This window comes from Eptesicus fuscus, chromosome 9, assembly GCF_027574615.1.
Source record: "Eptesicus fuscus isolate TK198812 chromosome 9, DD_ASM_mEF_20220401, whole genome shotgun sequence".
In the NCBI taxonomy this organism is placed as follows: Eukaryota; Metazoa; Chordata; class Mammalia; order Chiroptera; family Vespertilionidae; genus Eptesicus; species Eptesicus fuscus.
The window spans coordinates 3,822,577-3,841,524 of record NC_072481.1 but is presented as its reverse complement, the minus strand read 5'-3'; the positions used below and the strand labels follow the sequence as shown (position 1 = coordinate 3,841,524).

Below are 18,948 nucleotides of genomic sequence, written 5' to 3'. Positions count from 1 at the left end.
AGGAGGGGCCGGGAGCCCTCCCCAAACACTGCTGGGAGGAATGCTCTTCTGTCTCCCCCCCTCTCTCCTGGCTGCCCGAAGGCACGGCAGTGCAGAGGCCATCTCCCAGTCCCCTTCCTGCCCTTCTCTCTGAATCCCAGGGAGCTCAGCCAGGGCGCAGCCCCCAGCCTGCGATAGGGAGCTGACAACGCTCCCCCTGAGCCGCACGCCCGGAGGTCAGCAATGTCTGAGCTTCACAGTACCCGCTCCAGCTTTTCCTTTCACCTGAGGATGTTTTGCCGTTGATTTTTAGAGTGTGGAAGGGAGGAGAGACAGAGAGAGACTCGTCTATGTGAGAGAGACACATCGATGGGTTGCTTCCCACACAGGCCCCAGTCAGGGCCGGGGATCGAGCCTGCCACCGAGGTACATGCCCGGAATCGAACACGGGACCCTTCAGTCCATGGGCCTACGCTCTATCCACTGAGCCACACCAGCCAGGGCGATTTCCTTCCCTCATTACAGGTGTACTTCACAGATGTCTCAGATTCACCACCTGAACTCGAAGTCCACCTCTCCTGCTGCCCCACCCCCCACAGCCCAGGACACGGAATCTCCATCTGACCTGTGTTCAAGCTGGAAATTCGGGGATTGTCCATCTCCCACCACGTGGCCCCCGCCATCCTCAGGCGCCTGCAGCCACCCACCTGGGCCTCCTTCTCCACGGAGGGAGCCGGGCACCAAGCAGGATCAGGGCCCCCCGGGCTCCGCTGTCCTCCAGCGTCACCTCCACCGGCCCGGCTGTCCCTGCACGCCCAGCACTCCTGCTCGGGGCCCCTGCGCTGCGTCTCGCTGCCTGGTCCTCGACGCTGCCTGCCTCCCACCAGCTCCCTCCAGGCGCCCGTGGGCCCTGCGCAGACGCTCCCTCACCCCCCGCCTCCTCACCGCACGTGTCTTCACGGGGCAGACGCTCTCGGGTTCGCCTTCTCTCCCTCCCCCACGACACAAGCTCTAGGACAGACGGTGTCTCTCGGTGGCCTACAGCCCCCGGGCGGAGGCGGGCACACAGCGGGCACAGCGACCTGCGGACGGGATGAACCCGAGACCTGCCACCGCCCGCCGCCTGCAGTCCTGGGCCTTCAGCGCCCATCAGGACGTGCGGCTGCGCGTGTCCTCATTTAAGGACTCACCTGCCTGCCGCTGGTCCAGGGGTCGCGACGACCGCCACGCGCCACGCCGCCAGCGCTGCCTGCTCCGTGAAGACGCAGCCGGCTCATCGCCCGCGCCTGCGGCTGCTCCGGGGCGATCAGGAGGGAGGCCCGGGCCCGCGTGTCTGATACCGGCCACCTGGTCTCTGCAGAGGCGGGAGGGGAGCAGGAACAGGCCCCCGGGCCGGCGGGGACTGGGCTGCACGGCGGTGCCATTCTGTCCCGTGGCCTCAGAGCCGCTGCTTTCGGAGGCCTGGCCCGCTCCGCTCCTGCGCCGCGGTGCCCGTCACGCACAGGTCACGGAACACAGGAAAGCAGGCAATGCTGGCTCCTGTCAGCAAGCCCAGTCACGTGTCAGCTCTCCACGCCTGTGTTGGAGTCGTTCTCACGTGACAAGGTGGCCATCCACGGCCCGTGGCTCTGCCTGCGCCCTTGGCCCAGCACCGAGAGCACCGGCAGCGAAGGCCGAGCCCAGGATGGCGGCGCTGCTGAGCGGCCTCACCTGGGCCGGGTCGGGGTGAAGGCTGATGGACCGGCGGGCCTGGGCATGCCCACCCCAGGTGTGTTTCACCCTCGTCCGTGGGAGCGGGGTGGTTACCTGAACAGCTGGGAGTCGTTACCTGAGAAGGAGAAACAGGCTGCACCGACTCGTAAAGCTCTCCACCAGCCGAGGGCTCCTCGGAATGGGAAGAGGCGGCGTCCCAAGCTCCACCACCACAGCCGCCCTCACGGCCCGGCCGCCTCGGAGATGCGGTTCACCGCGAGTCAGCGCAGCCTCTTTGATCTGTCTGCGCCTTTGTCCTGGCTGCACACGTGCTGAGAGGGGTACATGCGCATGCGTGAGGATGTGTGTGTGTGTGTGTGCGTGTGTGTGTGTGCGTGTGTGTGTAGGCTGTCCCACAACAAGAAGCAATCCTCAGGTTCCACAGGTGAGGCCGCAGGCCCAGGCCCAGGCCCAGCCTCCCCGGACGCCCAGGCTGCTCCCTGCGCGCTGACACCAGCCACAGGTCGGGGTCCACACGCCCTGGTGGGTGAGAAACCCACTGCCCACTGGTGACCGAGATCACGGAGGGTGTGAAGGACGGCAGTCACCGCAGAACTGGCCCAGCGCGCTGGCGTGGGAGCCTCGGGTCCCCACGTGGAAGCCCCAAGGAAGGACCGAGGCCTGTCCCGCGGGTGCTGGGCTGCACTACATCACAGCTGGCTCCGTCACTGGCCTTCCTCCCGAGATCAGGGAGCCGCGACAGGGCCAACCTCCGGCATGGGCTCCATGGGCATCCAGCCCCACCCTCGGGCGGGACCCCAAAGCAACCTCGTTCACACGAGACACCACGATCACTCAGCAGCAGGAGAGTCCCAGGGCTCGGAGCCAGCCGCGGGCGAAGACCAAGGACATCCTATTAAAACCACGCACGTTCGCCTGCAGCACAGCCAAGCGCTGCTCAAAGCTGAGGATGAATTTAGTTTCACAAAGGAAATGGGAGACGGAAGAAGGAGCCGGTAGTTTGCTACACGTCTGTTTATTCTGCAGCTGAGGTTCGGAAATGTGGGGACACAGGTGTGGGGGGAATTGAGGAAGCCTGGCGCCCCACTTCCTAGGGCAGCGCCTCGGCTTCCCCACACAGCAGCACAAACACAGGGAGGAAGGGGGACCAGCGGCCTGAACCCCTCCCAGGGCTGCGGCTAGTCTCTCAGCACCAGCGGGGCCTTCACCTGCTCGGCCACCTCCTTGCCGCTCAGCGCCTCCACAATCGCCAGGGCGAACTCGAAGCTGGTCCCCGGCCCGCGGCTTGTGAGGATCAGGCCGTCCTTCTCCACGCGGTTCTCTGAGTAGCTGTAATGATCTGGGCGGAAAAATAAAACCAACAAGGGTTCCGTCCTGCAGGGCCACCCGCACAACAGTGAGCATCGCTCAGCAATCCCACCCCGTCCCGCACATCACCGCTCACGTCGTACAGTAACAACACCCAACACTCGGGCCAGCCCTTCAGGACGAGGCCCCAGCTGCCCGCGCCCGGCGGGAGATGTGCGAGAAGGGGTCCAGCGCTGGGCAGGGCCAGACCAGCTGGGACCCCGACCACTGGCCACACCACGTTACCGAGGTCCCTGCAGCTGCGTAAGGCCTCCTGTGTCCAGGAACGCTAATCACTCCGTTGGTTAAACTACAAATACGCGTCAGTTCTGCAACCTGAAGGGCAGCAGCACAGCCCCCCAAGTGTGCTGTAGGCGTTCAGGACATGCCACCCCCCAATACGCCGCCCTGACGTGTTGCTCTGAGCTGTGGGCGCTTGAAACAGCCAGTGCAGGAGGCGGTGTTCTCTGACCCCCACCCCCCCACACACACACCAGCCTCAACACAGTCCTCCTGAGGAGCTCGGTGCCATCACCCTCCGGGGTTTCCTTAGCCGGGAGGGCGGGCTCCTGTCCCAGGGGAGGAGGCCAGAGGCACCCCAGACGGCCGTCACACTGTCCATCACACTCCCAGCTGCTCCCTAGGGCCATCCATGTCCCTAAGCCGCTTCCTCCCCCGAGGCCTCCCCACCACCCCCTCCCCGTCATCTCCCCTGGGGGTCTCCCATGGGAACCACCCCCTTTTCGCTCTGGATAAGCTGTCCTTATCGCAGGGCTCTGGGCCAGGGACCCCGAAGGAGAGCGGGACAACTGCTTATCCTCCGCGAGTGCCGGAGGGAAGGCGGCTGAGGGCGGTCAGGGCGGACGGTACAAACCACCTGCTGTGCACACACTGCTGCCTCCAGCACACCGCCACGGCGGGACATGCTGGGGGGCAGGGGCTGTGGAGGGAGACCCCACATTCGTTTCTCAGGGGCCCTGTTCCTTCTGCACCCCTCAATTGGCGGCATTTCTGCAAATACAGTAACAGGAAGTGTGCTTCACCTCCATCTGAGCAAGACGCGGACACACGGTGGGATTCCTCCGCATGGACTCCCCCGGCCAGGTGGTCATCAGAACCAGCCCCTCACTGTCCCCCACTCCCCACGTGGAAGCCCGTTCCTGAGCTCACCCGGTCGTCCCTGCTCCCTCGCCCAGACGCTCCGCTCACGGCTGCTCCTTCCGCCGCAGCGTCAACACGGAGAGAGGCCTGTGCCCCCTCCCTGACTCAGCGCTGGGACACGGCACCCTCCCGCAGGGACACGGCACCCTCCCCGCAGGGACACGGCACCCTCCCCGCAGGGACACGGCACCCTCCCCGCAGGGACACGGCACCCTCCCCGCAGGGACACAGCGTGAACAGGGCCAGCTCCTGGGCTACTGCCCTCTTCCAAAGGCTGGGCCTACAACACCGATGGCCACGGACACGGCCCAGGCCCCGGAGACTGAAGGACGCTCCTGTCCACCACGCCTCCTCGCAGGCTCCGAGTGACAGCCCTCTGCCCCTCCCCCAGTGCCTGCTCAGCACCAACACCAGGTGACCCTCCCACAGGGCAAGTCAGAGCCTCGCCAGCTCTCTCCCCTCGAGAGCCTCTGCCTTCGCCAACGTCCTCCAGCGCCCAAGGAAGACGGAACCCGCGTCACGGTGCGCAAGGCCGCTGGGCCTGGCCTCGCGGACGGCACTGGAAGGACCCAGAGGGGACAGGAGAGCACCTGCCGCCCAGGCGGGGAGGGTGGCAACAAGAGGAAATGAAGGTCTGAGATGTGCTGAGATGACATGTCAGACCTCAGTGAAGAACTGGACACAGAGAGGCATCAAGGATGACGCCAGCCGTCTGTCCCGGGCAACTGAGTGGGAGGCGGTGCCCCGCAGCGACGTGGGACGCGGGTGACAGTTAGGGAGGGCCACGCTGCGGAGGGTCCTCTGAGCTCTGGCCGCATCCTGCCACTGCGGCTGGAGCCAGGCCCGCAGCACACACCCTTCTGACCACCCCGCGCCCCCCCCCCCCCCCCCGGCCCCTCCAAGCCCTCGCCCAGAGCCTGAGGCGGCTCAGGAAAAGCTGCTCAATGACTCGCACAGAAGTCACCCCGTGACCCCTACGCAGAAGCACGCAGCTGTGGTCACGACGGCTTCGGAAGCCACCCCGAGGCCCCTGTCCGTCCAACGTGGTTCACACCACCGCTGACAGCTTCTCTTCATCTCCTCAGGACGGGGCTCAGTTGGTTGGCGCGTCGTCCCGTTCACCAAAAGGTTAAGGTTCGATTCCCAGTCAGGGCACACGCCAGGTTGCAAGTTTGATCCCCAGTCAGGGCATATACAAGAAGCAACCATCGGTGTTGCTCTCTCTAAAAATTAATAAAAACATGTCCTCAGGTGATTAAAAAAAAATAGCCCAACCGGCGTGGCTCAGTGGTTGAGGGTGGACCTATGAACCAGGAGGTCACAGTTCGATTCCCGGTCAGGGCACATGCTCGGGTTGTGGGTTCGATCCCCATTGGGAGGCGTGCAGGAGGCAGCCAAACAATGATTCTCTCATCATTGACGTTTCTATCTTCCTCTCCCTTTCCTTTCTTCTCTGAAATCAATAAAAAATATATATTTTAAAATCCAGAGACCTACTGAGATAACGGGACACAGTACATCCAAAACCTCCTGGTGACACTATCGCAGCCTCAGAGACCGCTGGTGTGAGGGGTTCTCATCGCCTGACCTCATGTCCGTAAGCAGGCCACCCGCATTTCCAGTGCGAACCTAGAAAACCGGCTGAGCTGCCGGGACTGGGCAGTGGGAGGCACGGTCCTAAATGGCTCACTTAATCTCTTTACGAGTAAATATAACGAACACCCTAACTGTTAAAGATGTTTCAAGATGTTCCATGGAGATTAGAATTTCCACCAGGAAGAGCCGATGGTCCGCCCTTATTCACTACCGCCCCCTCGTGGCGTTGAGGGGGAAAACAGCACACGCCCACTCACTAGCAAGGGATGCCCAGGGAGCGGACTTGGAACTGGTCAGATCCACACCTCACAACCCATCTGGCACGGGCTTCGTTTCCTTTGCTTTCAGCAAACGCCCTAAACCAGAAGTCTCCTCAGAGAAAAAGCACCTGGGGAGGCACTAACACGGCGCCTCCGGCACCCCCGTCGCTGAAAGCCTGAAACATTTCCAGAATGATCTTCAAGGAAAAGTCGCCGACCCCTGCACTCCAGGGGTCGGGGGTCACATCTATTGTGGGAACCCAATGAAGCTGATCACTAGTACAGAGGGGGGCACTATCACTAGAGAGTGGCGGGGAGGGGCCTGCCCCAGCTCGCCCTCCTCCACACGGGTCAGGCCGGGCAGTGTTCCAAGCATGTTAAGCATGTTAACTCGCTGAACCCTCAACAACCCCGAGGCAGGTGCCACTGTTACCCTCAGACGCCGAGAGGAGGAAACTGAGGCTCAGAGAGGTCAGAGAGCCTGCGTAGTCGCAGTGAGTGGTCGCCTGGCTGAGACCCTGCTCCTCACCGCTGTGACCGGCAGGCGGATGCTTCTCAAGTAGCGGACAAGTGAGAACTGAAGAAACCCAAGAAATCCACAACATTTTAAACAGTGAGAAATGGAACCGCTTTGCCCCTTGGATGGGACTGCTCATTTGAGTAAGAAATCTTGCACTGATCTAGTAAGTTCCCGGTGATGCCCAGCAGGAGGGCCTTGCCCCGGGGGACCGCAGGGAGTAACCCAGCTCCCCGCCTCAGAACGCTCCGAGGGCGACCTCACACGCTGTTCTGGCACTGGGCTCACCGACCAAGTCCCAGGCCTGCCGAGCTCCGGCCTGGCCTCTCTGAGCCCACCTCCTGGGGAAGGAGATGGGCCCTGGGGCCGGTGAGGCTCCGTCCAGATAATACATGTGATCGGACCGTGTGAACGCCGAGTCCCCATCTCATTTTCCTGCCTCCGCTTCACGCTCTGGTGGCATCACAGCAGCAGACACAACAGACACACACCTGCTTCCTAGTAAACCGTAACCACTACAGGAAGCCCGATTCGGCTCGTCTCAGCCCTCCAAACCTCCTCATCACCGCAGTCAGCTAAATTCCTGCGGTGACGACAGCGTGTCGGGGCCAGTTCACCGACTGTGACGGTGTCCCACCTGGTGCAGGACAGGAAGCTGGTGGTGGGGAGACTGCGTGGGGGGCAGCAGGCCCACGGAAACTCTACTTTCTGCTGGATTTTCCTGTGAACCTAAAACTGCTCTCAAAAACAGCCTATTTATTTTAAAAAACAGCAACTTAATGAGAAATGCTTCCTTTGCTGTGATATGTTAGCTGTTGTCCTTTGTTTTAGTCAGAAGATAAGCCCAGAGCAGGACTGAGGGGAGACCGTGGCTCAGCTGCACAGTCCCTTCAGATCAGCTTTGATACTATTTTGTCTGTCTGTTTATTCACTGATTTTTGGCCGGTTGGAGTTTTAAACTCACTTTCCACGCTAGCTGAATGCCAGGTGAACCGCGCTTGGTTTGTCCTGGAAATGTCTGATTCTCTTGCCATTACCCACAGTGTGACTTTTCTTTCTCTGTGCAAGTTCAGGGTCTCGGCCTCTGTCACATGCGCGCCAGGCAGACAGCAGGGGAGACAGCACGTGTCTGCGAAGACACTCCGGCTGCTGCTCTGAACGCACAGGAGGCAGCCGTCGCCGAGGCCGCGCTGCCCAGGATGCGGCTGGACACTCGGGGCCGGTCACACTGGGCTGCTCGAATGCTGCACCTTGTGCTCTGAATGGATGGCGGTGTCTCTGGAGCAGGTACCTCCTGGAGGACAGGCAATGGCATGCTCCTTCTACCGCCTCCAAGTAATAAGCCTCACAGGAGAATTAAAGAAATTTTTGATAAATAACAAAAAAATATGTAAGACGACGTTAGTTTTAAAAAGCGAGCTGCAGGACAAGACTTAGCAGCTCTCATTTGAGTAAATATTAAACTACAAAGGATAATGAGCATAGGCAGAGAACATTCTAGAGGCACACACAAAACTCTGAGCAGTTAGAGGAGAACAGGCCTTTACTTCACCCTCCGTCCTGTGTGCCTTCTCACCATGAAAGAAACTCCTCTCGTCAACATCAACTAACACAGGTGACACGTCTAGCTGATGCGATAAAAGAAACGGGTCACCCCAGGCAACAGCCGCCACCCAGGCCTCTGACGGGAGAGAGCAACGTGCGTTGTCCTCTGGACCTGGGCAAAAGGGCGCTTTCTGAGACTGCTGTCGGGTTAAGGTTTACCCTCAGCCACTGGCAACGTGTTTGGTAGAAACACTAGTTGACCTGGCCTGTCCCCAGCACTTCCACCTGGGTCAGCAGGAGCCGCCCCGCCTGGCCCCGCCTGGCCCCGCACGGGCCTCTGCCCGGTCAGCCATCTCTTTGGTGGAAACACTTGCAGAGAAAGCGAGGAGCACAGCACCCCTAGACCCACAGGCAGCCTCTACGGACAGATCACACCGGTGGGAAACGATGCTAAATTGCAGCTTTTTGAGAAGGTCTGTTTGTACCTTAAAATATAAGCATGTACTTACTCCCATTCATCATTTTGTCTTTAGCCAGTGGGTGTGTTGTAACTTTGCTTCCAAAACCTATTTCATGAGCCAACAGAGCTGTAGGACCTAAAAAGAAGATTAACAAAAAAGATTTAAGTATTGTTATTGAAAAAAATCATGTCTTAAAAATTGCAGCAGCAAAAATATTCTTCAAAACCAGGAGGCTCTTACCTAAAATATACTTATGATTCTGAAGTCATACACTTGTTAGTACGATAAATAAAGCATCTTCCTATATAATAAAAGCCTAATGTCAAATCTACTGAACAGCAGAACGACCAGACACTATGACACACACTGACCACCAGGGGGCAGATGCTCAACGCAGGAGCTGCCCCCAGCCTGCAGGCCCCAGGCCAGCCAAGGCAGGTGCCAGCGGGGACCCTCCTGATTGCCTTGCTGGTCGCCCCGCAGAGGGAGGCGACTGGTGGCGGGGCCAGGTGGAGAGCGGGCAGCAGCGGGGGGCGCCCCCCCATTACCTCCTGTAGAGGGAGGTGGACCTGCAGCATTAGTGGGGCGATGGGGGGTAGAGGAGGCCAGGCCCGGCTGATGCGCGGGCCAGCACCGCCCCCCATCACCCTGCTGGTTGGCGGGCCAGGCTGGCGCCAGCAGGGGCCCCCAATCACCCTGCCGGTCACCCTACAGATTGGCCCTGATCACCGCCAGGCCTAGGGACCCTACCTGTGCACGAAGTTTGTGCACTGGGCCTCTAGTGTTTATAATAAACCATCTACTGAGCACTTCTGGCAGGTGCACAAAATCAAAAAACATCAAAAACCACTTCACCTAAAAGACTCACCTTGACACCCAAGGAGCACACAGGTGAACAGACTGTGGCCCTGCCTCAAGGAACAGGCAGTGTGCATGTCAGGAGTATAAGAGTGGGGAGACCCCTGTCGTCTGAAAAAGTCCATCCTTCCTCTTGACAAATGAAAATTTTAGTTCCACAGCAGTCTCTCCGAACTCCTGGGCCTCACTGCTATTTTGGAGAGCACTTTTATTTTCCCACTTGAATCTAAAAACCCGCACTCATCCATCCAGCCGGCCAAACAGACCAGGTGCACTAGGAGGCTATTAAAATGAATGGAACACCGTCCGCCCTGGAGGAGCTTCCTGTGAAATGTCTGCACGTCTGAGATATGAAGGCACTAATGCTATTAAAGCTACTTAAGAGAAGAACCACAAACAAATGTCGATTTGCGATCCTCTCTTTCCTCTTAAAATGAAACTTATCAACATGTATTCTCTGATATGGACAGCTTCACTGATATGGACAATCCCAAGCAGATTTTGTAACAGGTTCCTCAAAAAGGACTAAAACCAATAAGGTTTTACACCATTGTTATATGATCTTAAAAACTTTTTAAAGTTTGTTATTCTACTTTTCTTCTCTAAGACACACACACACACAAACGTTCTAAGCCCTCACGTCACACCAACAACATGCTTCAGAATCGCACTCAAACTCCCGAGTGGTGGGGCGTGTGGCTCAGGCCCCAGGACAGTCCACACACTTGAGTCTCAGCAACCCGAGCACTAGCTCTTACCGCCCTTTCATTTTGCAACATGAATCCAAGTAGAAAGCAGTTATATAACCAACCAACAGGCTACCCAGACCATAGCGGCTATGAAGATCAAACAAATAACACGGAATTACGTAAGCTTTCTGCCAACGCCAGGTGTCAGTTTCAGACCCAGTCCTGACTTACATCTCGTCAATCAAAAGCCTCAAATATAATGATGTCTCTCTCCACCTTACTTTTATCCTCAGTATGAGACAGCTATGTATGGCAGCAAGTTTTAAAAGTCTATAAAAATTGCATAATGATCACTCACTTTTTTATTTTGATGAACTCACGAATGACCCTTCATTCTCATTTTCTAAGGTTTTCAGAAAACAAGGAGTCATTACCTACATGACCGCATGTTTCCCGCAATCCCCCAGGTGCCTGAGCAGAGAGCGAGCGTACGGAGTTTTCAGGCTGCTCCTTTCACAATACACTTGCTGCCTACAGTGACGTGTCAATACCTTTACGTCACGGTTGAAGGTAGAAACCTGCTGATGCCTTACTCACTATGGTAAGCTCATTATTACTGCTGTCTGGGGCTTCCAGATCCTATTTGGAAAATGCGAGAAGAGATATTTACCTACTACTGTTACTTCAAATTCTGCAGAGACCAGCTCTGCAGGAGGCAGGGTGAACAGTACACTGAATCCCCTTAGGCAGCCGAGAGGAAGCCTGCAGCGCCACCGTGTGGTGACTTACAGAAAGAACACCTCGGCCACCCCCAGCCCCTCCAGGGCTCCCTGAGATTGTACCTAGACTCAGGCATGGACCACTGCTGGCTCCTTCCCCCACCCTGAGTGAATCTCTTTTACTTTATTTCCACCACAGTCCCCCTTCCACTCTCTGTCTCACTCACTCCGTATCTGGGACTAAGCTCCTGTTCTTTCTTTCCCCATTTGTAACTGCAGCACTAAGAACCACCTCCTCTCTCGTCACACTGCTCCCTGTTTGCAGCACCCAGGAGAGGGGGGCAGGATCCAGAACGACACAAGCACACGGTCAGAGCGCTGTCACTTTTTCATGTCGGTGTACAGGACTCTCAGGTCTAAGCACTCAGGCCTGAGTGAAAACAGCGAACCAGATGTGGCTGATAACCTGCTACCCCGCGGCACAGGAGAGCCAACGTGTGGTTTACTTTCCGCAGAGTCTGCAGGGAACAGCCCCAGCCCCAAGGTTTCCTGTCCTCCTTCGGTGAGAGCACTGAGACCGAGGCTGGGGCACCTGGACCAAGTCCTTACACAGCCAAGCGGACCTACGCCTTGCTCCCCCTCCCCAGAGGGCGCAGCTGCAGGGGCCGCCTGACGAGTCCGCCAGCAGGGAAGTCCCTGTGCCCGGGGGCAGGTCAAGAAGCGGGTGCTGAGCAGGACCCAAGGACAGCGCCTGCAGGGCGGTCCCTGCCGGCCCGTCTCTCACACAGCGGTTCTCAAACATTTAGGTCTTAGGAACCCGCTAGCTTTCATGTGGGTTCTCTCTCTTAACAACTGCCCTGCTAGAAATTAAAGCTGGGAAACCTTACAACACAATCCTCGAGCACACACACCATGCCCGAATAAAACATCGCCACTCTGCTATCACTCCTGTGAGAGCCAGGAGGAAAAAGGCAAATTATGTCTCCATCGTATCTGGGGACCTCTCAAACCCTTTGAAAGAACGCTGGCCACCACGGCTCTCATACAAAGTCCCGAGGATCCCTGGCCTACAACTACTGTAAAAAGTCCACCGTATTGAAGAAAACATCCCTGCACCATTTAATCCATTCCACCCAGTCATTCACTCACTTCCCTCTTGACAAGCGTTTAATAAAGACCTATGACAAGGGAGGCACCTGTGACAAAATTACACTATGGAGGTCACGGTTCGATTCCTGGTCAGGACGGGCTCGATCCCCACGGGGGTGTGCAGGAGGCAGCCAAGCAATGATGTTTCTCTCTCATCCAGGTTTTTATCTATCTCTCTCCCTCTTAAAAAAATGGTATTGAAATAAAAATATTTCTAAGTTTCTAAGCTGGGGGGGGGGGGGCATCTATGAAGCACAATGACCGTCCTCTAAACTCGGTGGCAGGTAGCACCGTGCTGGGTCAGCAGCAGCACCGAGGGCCAGGCAGGAGTGCCGAGGCCTGAGCCACGGGGCAGGCGCAGGGCCGGGCTGCTGTGTCTCTGGCTGGCGATTCTTGCTGACGGTGCTGGCAGAGCGCCTTCCTGGCGTGGAGATCTGCTGTAACGAGCTGTTTACTGAGTTCCAGAGGGCCTCGTTCTCCTCCGAGGTCAACCAAACACAGAAAACACGACGTTCCTCAGAGCGCAGACCAAAGCAGGAGGAGGCAGAGAACACTGCACTCATTTCTGAAATGATCCCCTTCATGCCACCCAAACCAAGAGCGCCGATCCAGAAGCTTCCACGCTCTAGGAAGGGGAAGAAGTACGCGACCAAGGTCTCGTGAGGCGAGAACCCCTCGGGTGGCTCTGGGAGAGAAGCCCGGCGCACGTTACCTGCACAGATGGCGGCGATGAGGCCCTGGCGGCTCTGCTGCTCCTTCAGGATCTCCTTCACAGCAGCAGACTGTCCAGGACCAAACACACCGAGTTCTCAGTAAGCCACAAGCCAGCACCTGGCTAGCAACTTCAGCAGAATCTGATTTTAGCTTAATCCACAAGATCTGAAACCTAACTACCTTTAAACAGTACTTCTAGATGATTAATATAAAAATGATCAAATTCATGTTTCTACATTCCTCCCTAAACCCAATCGAGGCAGTTATTATCAGAGAAAGGCACCCTTTTCTTAAAGATGTCTGAAGTGGCCCGGCTGGCGTGGCTCAGGGGTTGAGCGTCGACCTTTGAACCAGTCATGGCTCAATTCCCGATCAGGGTGCTGGCCTGAGCTGCAGGCTCACCCCCAGTAGGGGGCGTGCAGAAGGCAGCCGATCAATGATTCTCTCTAACCATTGATGTTTCAGTCTCTCTCCCCATCTCCCTTCTTCTCTGAAATCAATAAAAAATACATTTATATATGTTTCAAAAAGCTGTTTGAAGTGGAGATGAGGAAAACAGCTTTCCCCCTCTCTGTCCCCCACACCCTAGTACTCCAAGGAGAAGAGAACTGGACGCAGGGACTGTGGCGCTGGGTGTCTTCAGCTGCGAAGTCAGGAACAGGCCCACAGCCCCAGGGGTCTGGCTCCGCCTCTTCCTGAGCCTGGCCGCGCCCCTCCCCTCTCTCCCGCAGGCGGACTCCTCGCCTGCGCCTGGATGCCGCTTTTCATTCCAGCTGCAGCCCAGCCCCTGCAGCCCCTCCCCCGCTCCCCGGTCGGTGAGGAGACAGCTAAGCTCTTATCCTTCTATGCGTAACCTGAATAGAACATACATTTCTCCTTCTGCTGCTCAGAGGGGAAAACGTGCTCTAACGTCTGGACTGTGTTCACCGAATGTGTCCATAAGCTACCGCCCACCAGCTCGGCTGACTTCCGGAGCATGTGTCATCAGAAATGGTTTTTCTAAATGAAGACGAAATGCTCACTTCACCTGTTCCTATTCTATCCACAGCCCCTTTCCTGAAATACTTTAATAACAGCAAAATCAACAGAACACAGGCACAGCTGAAACACTTTCTCTATGCAGTGCTTACCTCACATAGATTCTGTGCGCCCAGATTACCTCCCGGCAGAACCACTACATCGTAAGGTCCCTGTAACAGTTAAAAAAATTACATTTCATTAAATGTGCATGAACGTGACAGTCAATAAAACTTTCCTATTTTAAATATGGGTCACAGCAAAAAACTGTTCACCGAAAAGTTAAATAAATTAAGGTGTATCTCTATGATGAAATGTTGTAACCAGCAAAACATGCAGAAAGTCTGTGCATGAGAGGACGTCCATGTTGCAGAACTAGGTGTAGCATGACCTCCTTCTTGTAAAAACTGCATGTATGTGTGTATGCAGATGTACATGTATATGATATACACACCCCCACATACATGTGTATAGTATACAGACACTCACTGACAAATGAGATACTCCAACTGCTAATGGGGAACAGTGTGGGATGGAGGGGAGAGAGCAAATGAGACATTTAACTTTTTAACTTTCTGTATGTCTATACTGTAAGAGTTCTTTTTTGACAAGAATGTACACAGTAATGAAGTGTAGTCAAAAGAAAAACAAATTTTAAATAACAGGCAAAGAAAAATATTTTTAACTTTATGAGAAATGAAACTTGGGGGAGAACTATGATGTAATATTTTAGTGTCCCAAACACCAAAACACCCTAGAAATCTAATGACTTCAAGTTTGCTGAAATTACAAACTGGAAATTTTTTTTACAATGCTTTCAGATGTTAAAAAAAGTTTTAAAAATTTAGTCATTAAGCAAATTACAAAATGAAAATGTAGTCCATATTTAGAGCAACATCTGTTATTTAGAATTACTTTCAGATACTATAAACATCCCACTGTTGTTTTAAAACCAAGCAAAATTAAACACTAAAAAGGAAATATAGATTCTCTTTTACTCCTTTTCAGTTCTGAACGGCCCATACATGGACACAAAGGTAACAACTGTTCTAAAACACAACGGGCTGAGAAAGAAGAGAAGGGACATTTACTTCGACTCTCACTTGTAAGGTGCTGCTTGGAAAGTTTCAACCATTGATATGTAAATACCAATATTCCAATACCCACAATCTACCACCGCAATACCTGAGCTTCCTGGAAGACCATGAACTTTGGTCCACGCAGCGGAGGACCGCTCAAGACCTGGGACGCAGCCTCCCAGGTTCCTCAGGGGACACCTGGCCATCACGAGCTGGCTCTGCCTCCTTGCCTGCCCGATCTCCGCTCAAGAGGGCAGAGCCCACCGGCCGGCACACGGGCCAAGCCTGCGGCCATGAAAGGGCGGGCACAAGTATCTGTGCACGTGTGCGGGCCGCTCCCGAGGAAAGAGACCTCAGCTCTGACAGGCCCACAGCGCTGGTCACCCCTAAGAGTTCGAACCACAATTCTAAAGACACCGAAAAAGTGACACGATTGAAGGGGAACTCCTCCTCCTCCCTTAGTCCAACCACTGACCAGGGATGAGGTGTTCTCGCAAAGTGAACCACACAACTACTCCTGTCGCACTGCACAAGGAAAGAGCGGCTCCGAATAAAGGCTCGGCAATGAATGGGAGCACGGCAGCTGATCTCTTCTACCAAGTGACAGAGCTGTAACAGGAGGCAGGGCTGCCGCGGAAGCCAGGACACTGCTGCCTGCAAGTGTCCCCTCCCCCCACCGGCCCACCCAGCCTCTGACTGAGTACAGGAGGGACCGGGAACTGCCCGCTGCACGATGGAGAAAGGCAGAGTCCTCCCGCTGCGGGCCGATGGGGGGAGATATTCCAGCAAAGAAACTTTCCTAAAACAGTCTGTGCGAACAGCAGCCTTACACGGACTCAGACCTTCCGAGAACCCGGTACAGCAGCAGAGGGAGGAGGGGTTCAAGCAGAGAACGGACCTCTTTCTTGGCATCTTCCAGGCTGGCATCGGGACAGATGACAACGTCTCGGCTGCACTGCACGGGGTCCTTTCCCGCCAAACCCGCAACGGTGACCTTGATCTACGAGAAAGAGGTCATCGTGGTATTTAACACTGAAACAGAGTCACGCCTGCACAGCTGCCCTGGGTTTTAAAATAAGTGACAGGAAATAGGGCAACAAAACCACGCTGGCTTTACGCTAATAAATCGGCGAAATGCATTTCTAACGAGGTCCGTCCCGTTTGCCTGGGACGGTGCTGATTAGACGCTCCCGGCACCCTGTCTGGTGAGTGGCCTTTCTCCCACAGGTGTTCTGGTTTGGGAGGTAAATCCTACGGTCCTTCTATCGCTAACCCACCGTGCAGAGTCACTGCTGCCATTAGAGCGAGGAAATGCTGCTTCCTCTGGCAGAGACTTACAAAGCTGACAATACCAAGAGCTGGGTCGGGGGCAATGGGGAAGTTCCTACACGGCTGTGGGTCCAACATGCTGGTACTTGGAGTCATTTAACAAAGTCTAGTAACACCAACTAGGGGCGGGTCCTTCCGCCCACCAAGTTCCCTTTCAGGCACTGAGCCTGGGAACCCTTCCCCACGCCAAGGAAGGCTGTACGAGAACGTGCCAGTATTGTGATGCCGTGAGACAACACTCCAGAGGGAATTTACAAAGACAGATGGCGGCATACCCACCGGGTAACACCAGGCAGCACTTTTCAATGAACTCCCTGGACCCACACGTGTGGTCACTACGGAGAACCGGAGGAATGCGGGGTTCCCAGCTTCTGGGGCCAGACCGCCAGGTGTGAGAACCAGCTCTTCCACTTACTAACTCTACAGTGGGGGCACTTTATTTAGTGTCTCTTGCCTCAGTTTCTTCAACTGCACAATAAGGATGGCAATAACACATAGGGTGGTTGTAAGATTCAAACAAGTTTCTAGAAGCGCTTAGAATGATACCTAGCACTGAGTAAATGCTATTTACGGATTCACAATGGGCCTAGACCAGTGGTTGGCAAACTCATTAGTCAACAGTACAACGATTGAAATTTCTTTTGAGAGCCACATTTTTTAAACTTAACTTCTTCTAACGCCACTTCTTCAAAAGAGACTCGCCCAGGCCGTGGTATTTTGTGGAAGAGACACACTCAAGGGGCCAAAGAGCCGCATGTGGCTCGCGAGCCGCAGTTTGCCGACCACGGGCCTAGACGCCTTATACAGGTATATGACACAGAGAAGCAAGATGAAAACTAGTCTCATGCTACTTGATCTCTGTGTCGGAAGGGGAACAGCATGGGGGAAATTCACAGAGCGCTTTGCAATGTTCTGTCTCTTTAAAGCATTTGTTCTTTAAGAAATGCTCTGACGGAAACAGGGCAAACTGTTGACAAGCATTAAGCGTAGATCTGGATAAACAGGTAATTATTATGCAGCCTGTTATGTTTGAAATACTTCACCAAGTTGAATACTGTTTTACTCAAAATGACTTTTAAAAGTCAAACCAGGTTTTTAAAAGGGGGAGGGACTTACTCCAGCTCGTCTCATGATATCTACGGGGACGACCGTCTCAATCTCCTCCGCTCCTTTAGCCAGGATGACCAGCGCTCTCTTTGAAGCCATTTTCACGCTGTGTTTTTAAAGACTGGATTTAAAAAATAAAAGGCACTTTAAAAACTTTTACTGCGACCCTGGAATAGCCACAATTTTAAAGTTTTGGATCATTTTTAAGCAGAGTAACTAAGTGCCTCCCAGGGAAACAGTTCTGATAGACCAGTGGTCGGCAAACTCCTTAGTCCACAGAGCCAAATATCAACAGTACAACGACTGAAATTTCTTTTGAGAGCCACAGTTTTTAAACTTAAACTATACAGGTAGGTACATTGTTATTAACTTCATTAGGGTACTCCTAAGCTGGCCTTTGCTAAAAGCTCAAGAGGCCAAAGAGCCGCAGTTTGCCGACCACTGTGATAGACAAACACCACTGACTATGAAAGAAGCATTTTTGGTTAATATTGGTTTACACAGAATTTCAATTGCTGTATTTTCTGAGATGAAAACACAGTCCGGTTGCTCACCCATGTTCGAATTGAACTTCTCTGACCACGTTTTTAAAAACCCAATTTCTAATAACATGTTGCAGATGAAGTTTTCTAAAACACAAGGGCATGGGTCTTGCATTTCACATAGTGCAGAGTTTTCTCTTTTTGCAGGACGTTTCTTTTACATAGAAATGACTAAAGGGTTGCATGGGCAAAAAACCTAAATTCACAGTCTTTAGCAACTGGCCTATAAAACTTTTGGAGGGAATTTTTTTTTTTTTTTTAGTTCCAATAACTGTACTAAAAATTCGGAGCGGGGGTGGGGTGGGGTAACAGTGTAAAATGTGAACACAGGTTTTTTTTACGATGGCGAAAGATGGGAATCCCCTCACAAAAAGCAACCCGACTCGATAGTTCTTTCATTGACAGCGGCCACCCCAGGGTCTGAATAGATTTTAGCCCCTTTTTCTGGAAAGTTTGTCGTCCATGCAAAACAGACTGTATTTTACTACGATTTCAACCAACACAGGATTAACGACTCCCAAACCGGTGGGGTGCTATGCACTGTCTACTTATACTAGAAGGCCGCGCGGTGCTCAGACGGCGAAATCGGGGACCCGTCTGGGGGTGCTTCCTCCGAGGCCCCGCCCCGGCGGCGCGGGACGGTCCAGCCGGGGGCCAGGCGCCCTCTCGCCACCCGCAGCGCCACGGCCTCCGCAAGCGCCGAGCTCCCCAGGCCCCGACCCGAACCTCGCCTCTCCGCCCACAGTCACCACTCCGCTTCCCGTGCCGCAGCGCTTCTGCACCGGGATAACTGAACCGGAAGCGAACTAAATGGGACGCGAGCGGGGACGCACGCACGCACGCACGCCGCCCTATCAGGGCCCTCAGCTCCGCACTGCGCAGACGCACGCCGCCGGGCCTCCTATCTCCCCTCACTGCGCAGACGCACGCCTCTCGCATCGCGTTACGTCACATCCGGCCGGCCGATGTCACCTTAAAGAGCCGCAGGGAATGGGCTGCCTGTCTGCGTTCCCATTGGAACCTCCGTCACCGCGAGAATCCCGTGGACTCACGTGTCCTCACGAAACCCCGCCCCCGAGTGGCCGGTCCGATCCACCCACAACACCCGCTGGACGTAACCCGCGTTATTGTCGCAGCCCCGAGGTGCATTTCCCACCTGCAGAGCG

The 18,948-nt window shown here is 54.9% G+C and overlaps 1 protein-coding gene across 2 annotated transcripts; it reads right to left on the bottom strand.

Moving 5' to 3' along the window:
* Window positions 1-2,689: 2,689 nt before the first annotated feature.
* Window positions 2,690-18,593, bottom strand: PARK7 (Parkinsonism associated deglycase). Of its 2 annotated transcripts, none has more exons than XM_008151737.3 (7): window positions 18,509-18,593; window positions 17,250-17,361; window positions 15,703-15,804; window positions 13,839-13,898; window positions 12,707-12,776; window positions 8,628-8,714; window positions 2,690-3,031 (listed from the first exon to the last, which is right to left on the bottom strand). In XM_008151737.3, the coding sequence occupies exons 2-7, from the start codon at window positions 17,337-17,339 to the stop codon at window positions 2,871-2,873; spliced, it is 570 nt and encodes a 189-aa protein (XP_008149959.1). In that variant the 5' UTR covers window positions 17,340-17,361; window positions 18,509-18,593; the 3' UTR covers window positions 2,690-2,870. The 2 variants fall into 2 exon arrangements, with proteins under 2 accessions (XP_008149959.1, XP_054576825.1); XM_054720850.1 differs by lacking the exon at window positions 18,509-18,593 and adding an exon at window positions 18,324-18,494.
* Window positions 18,594-18,948: the final 355 nt, after the last annotated feature.

What these genes read in the sequence shown, in the direction of transcription:
- PARK7 (XM_008151737.3), bottom strand. Translation starts at nt 17,339, where the DNA reads ATGGCTTCAAAGAGAGCGCTGGTCATCCTGGCTAAAGGAGCGGAGGAG. An exon ending in ATATCATGAGACGAGCTGGA is followed by an intron (nt 15,805 to 17,249) that starts GTAAGTCCCTCC and finishes TCTTTCTCGTAG; the next exon opens with ATCAAGGTCACCGTTGCGGG. An exon ending in CATCGCCGCCATCTGTGCAG is followed by an intron (nt 8,715 to 12,706) that starts GTAACGTGCGCC and finishes TCTTCTTTTTAG; the next exon opens with GTCCTACAGCTCTGTTGGCT.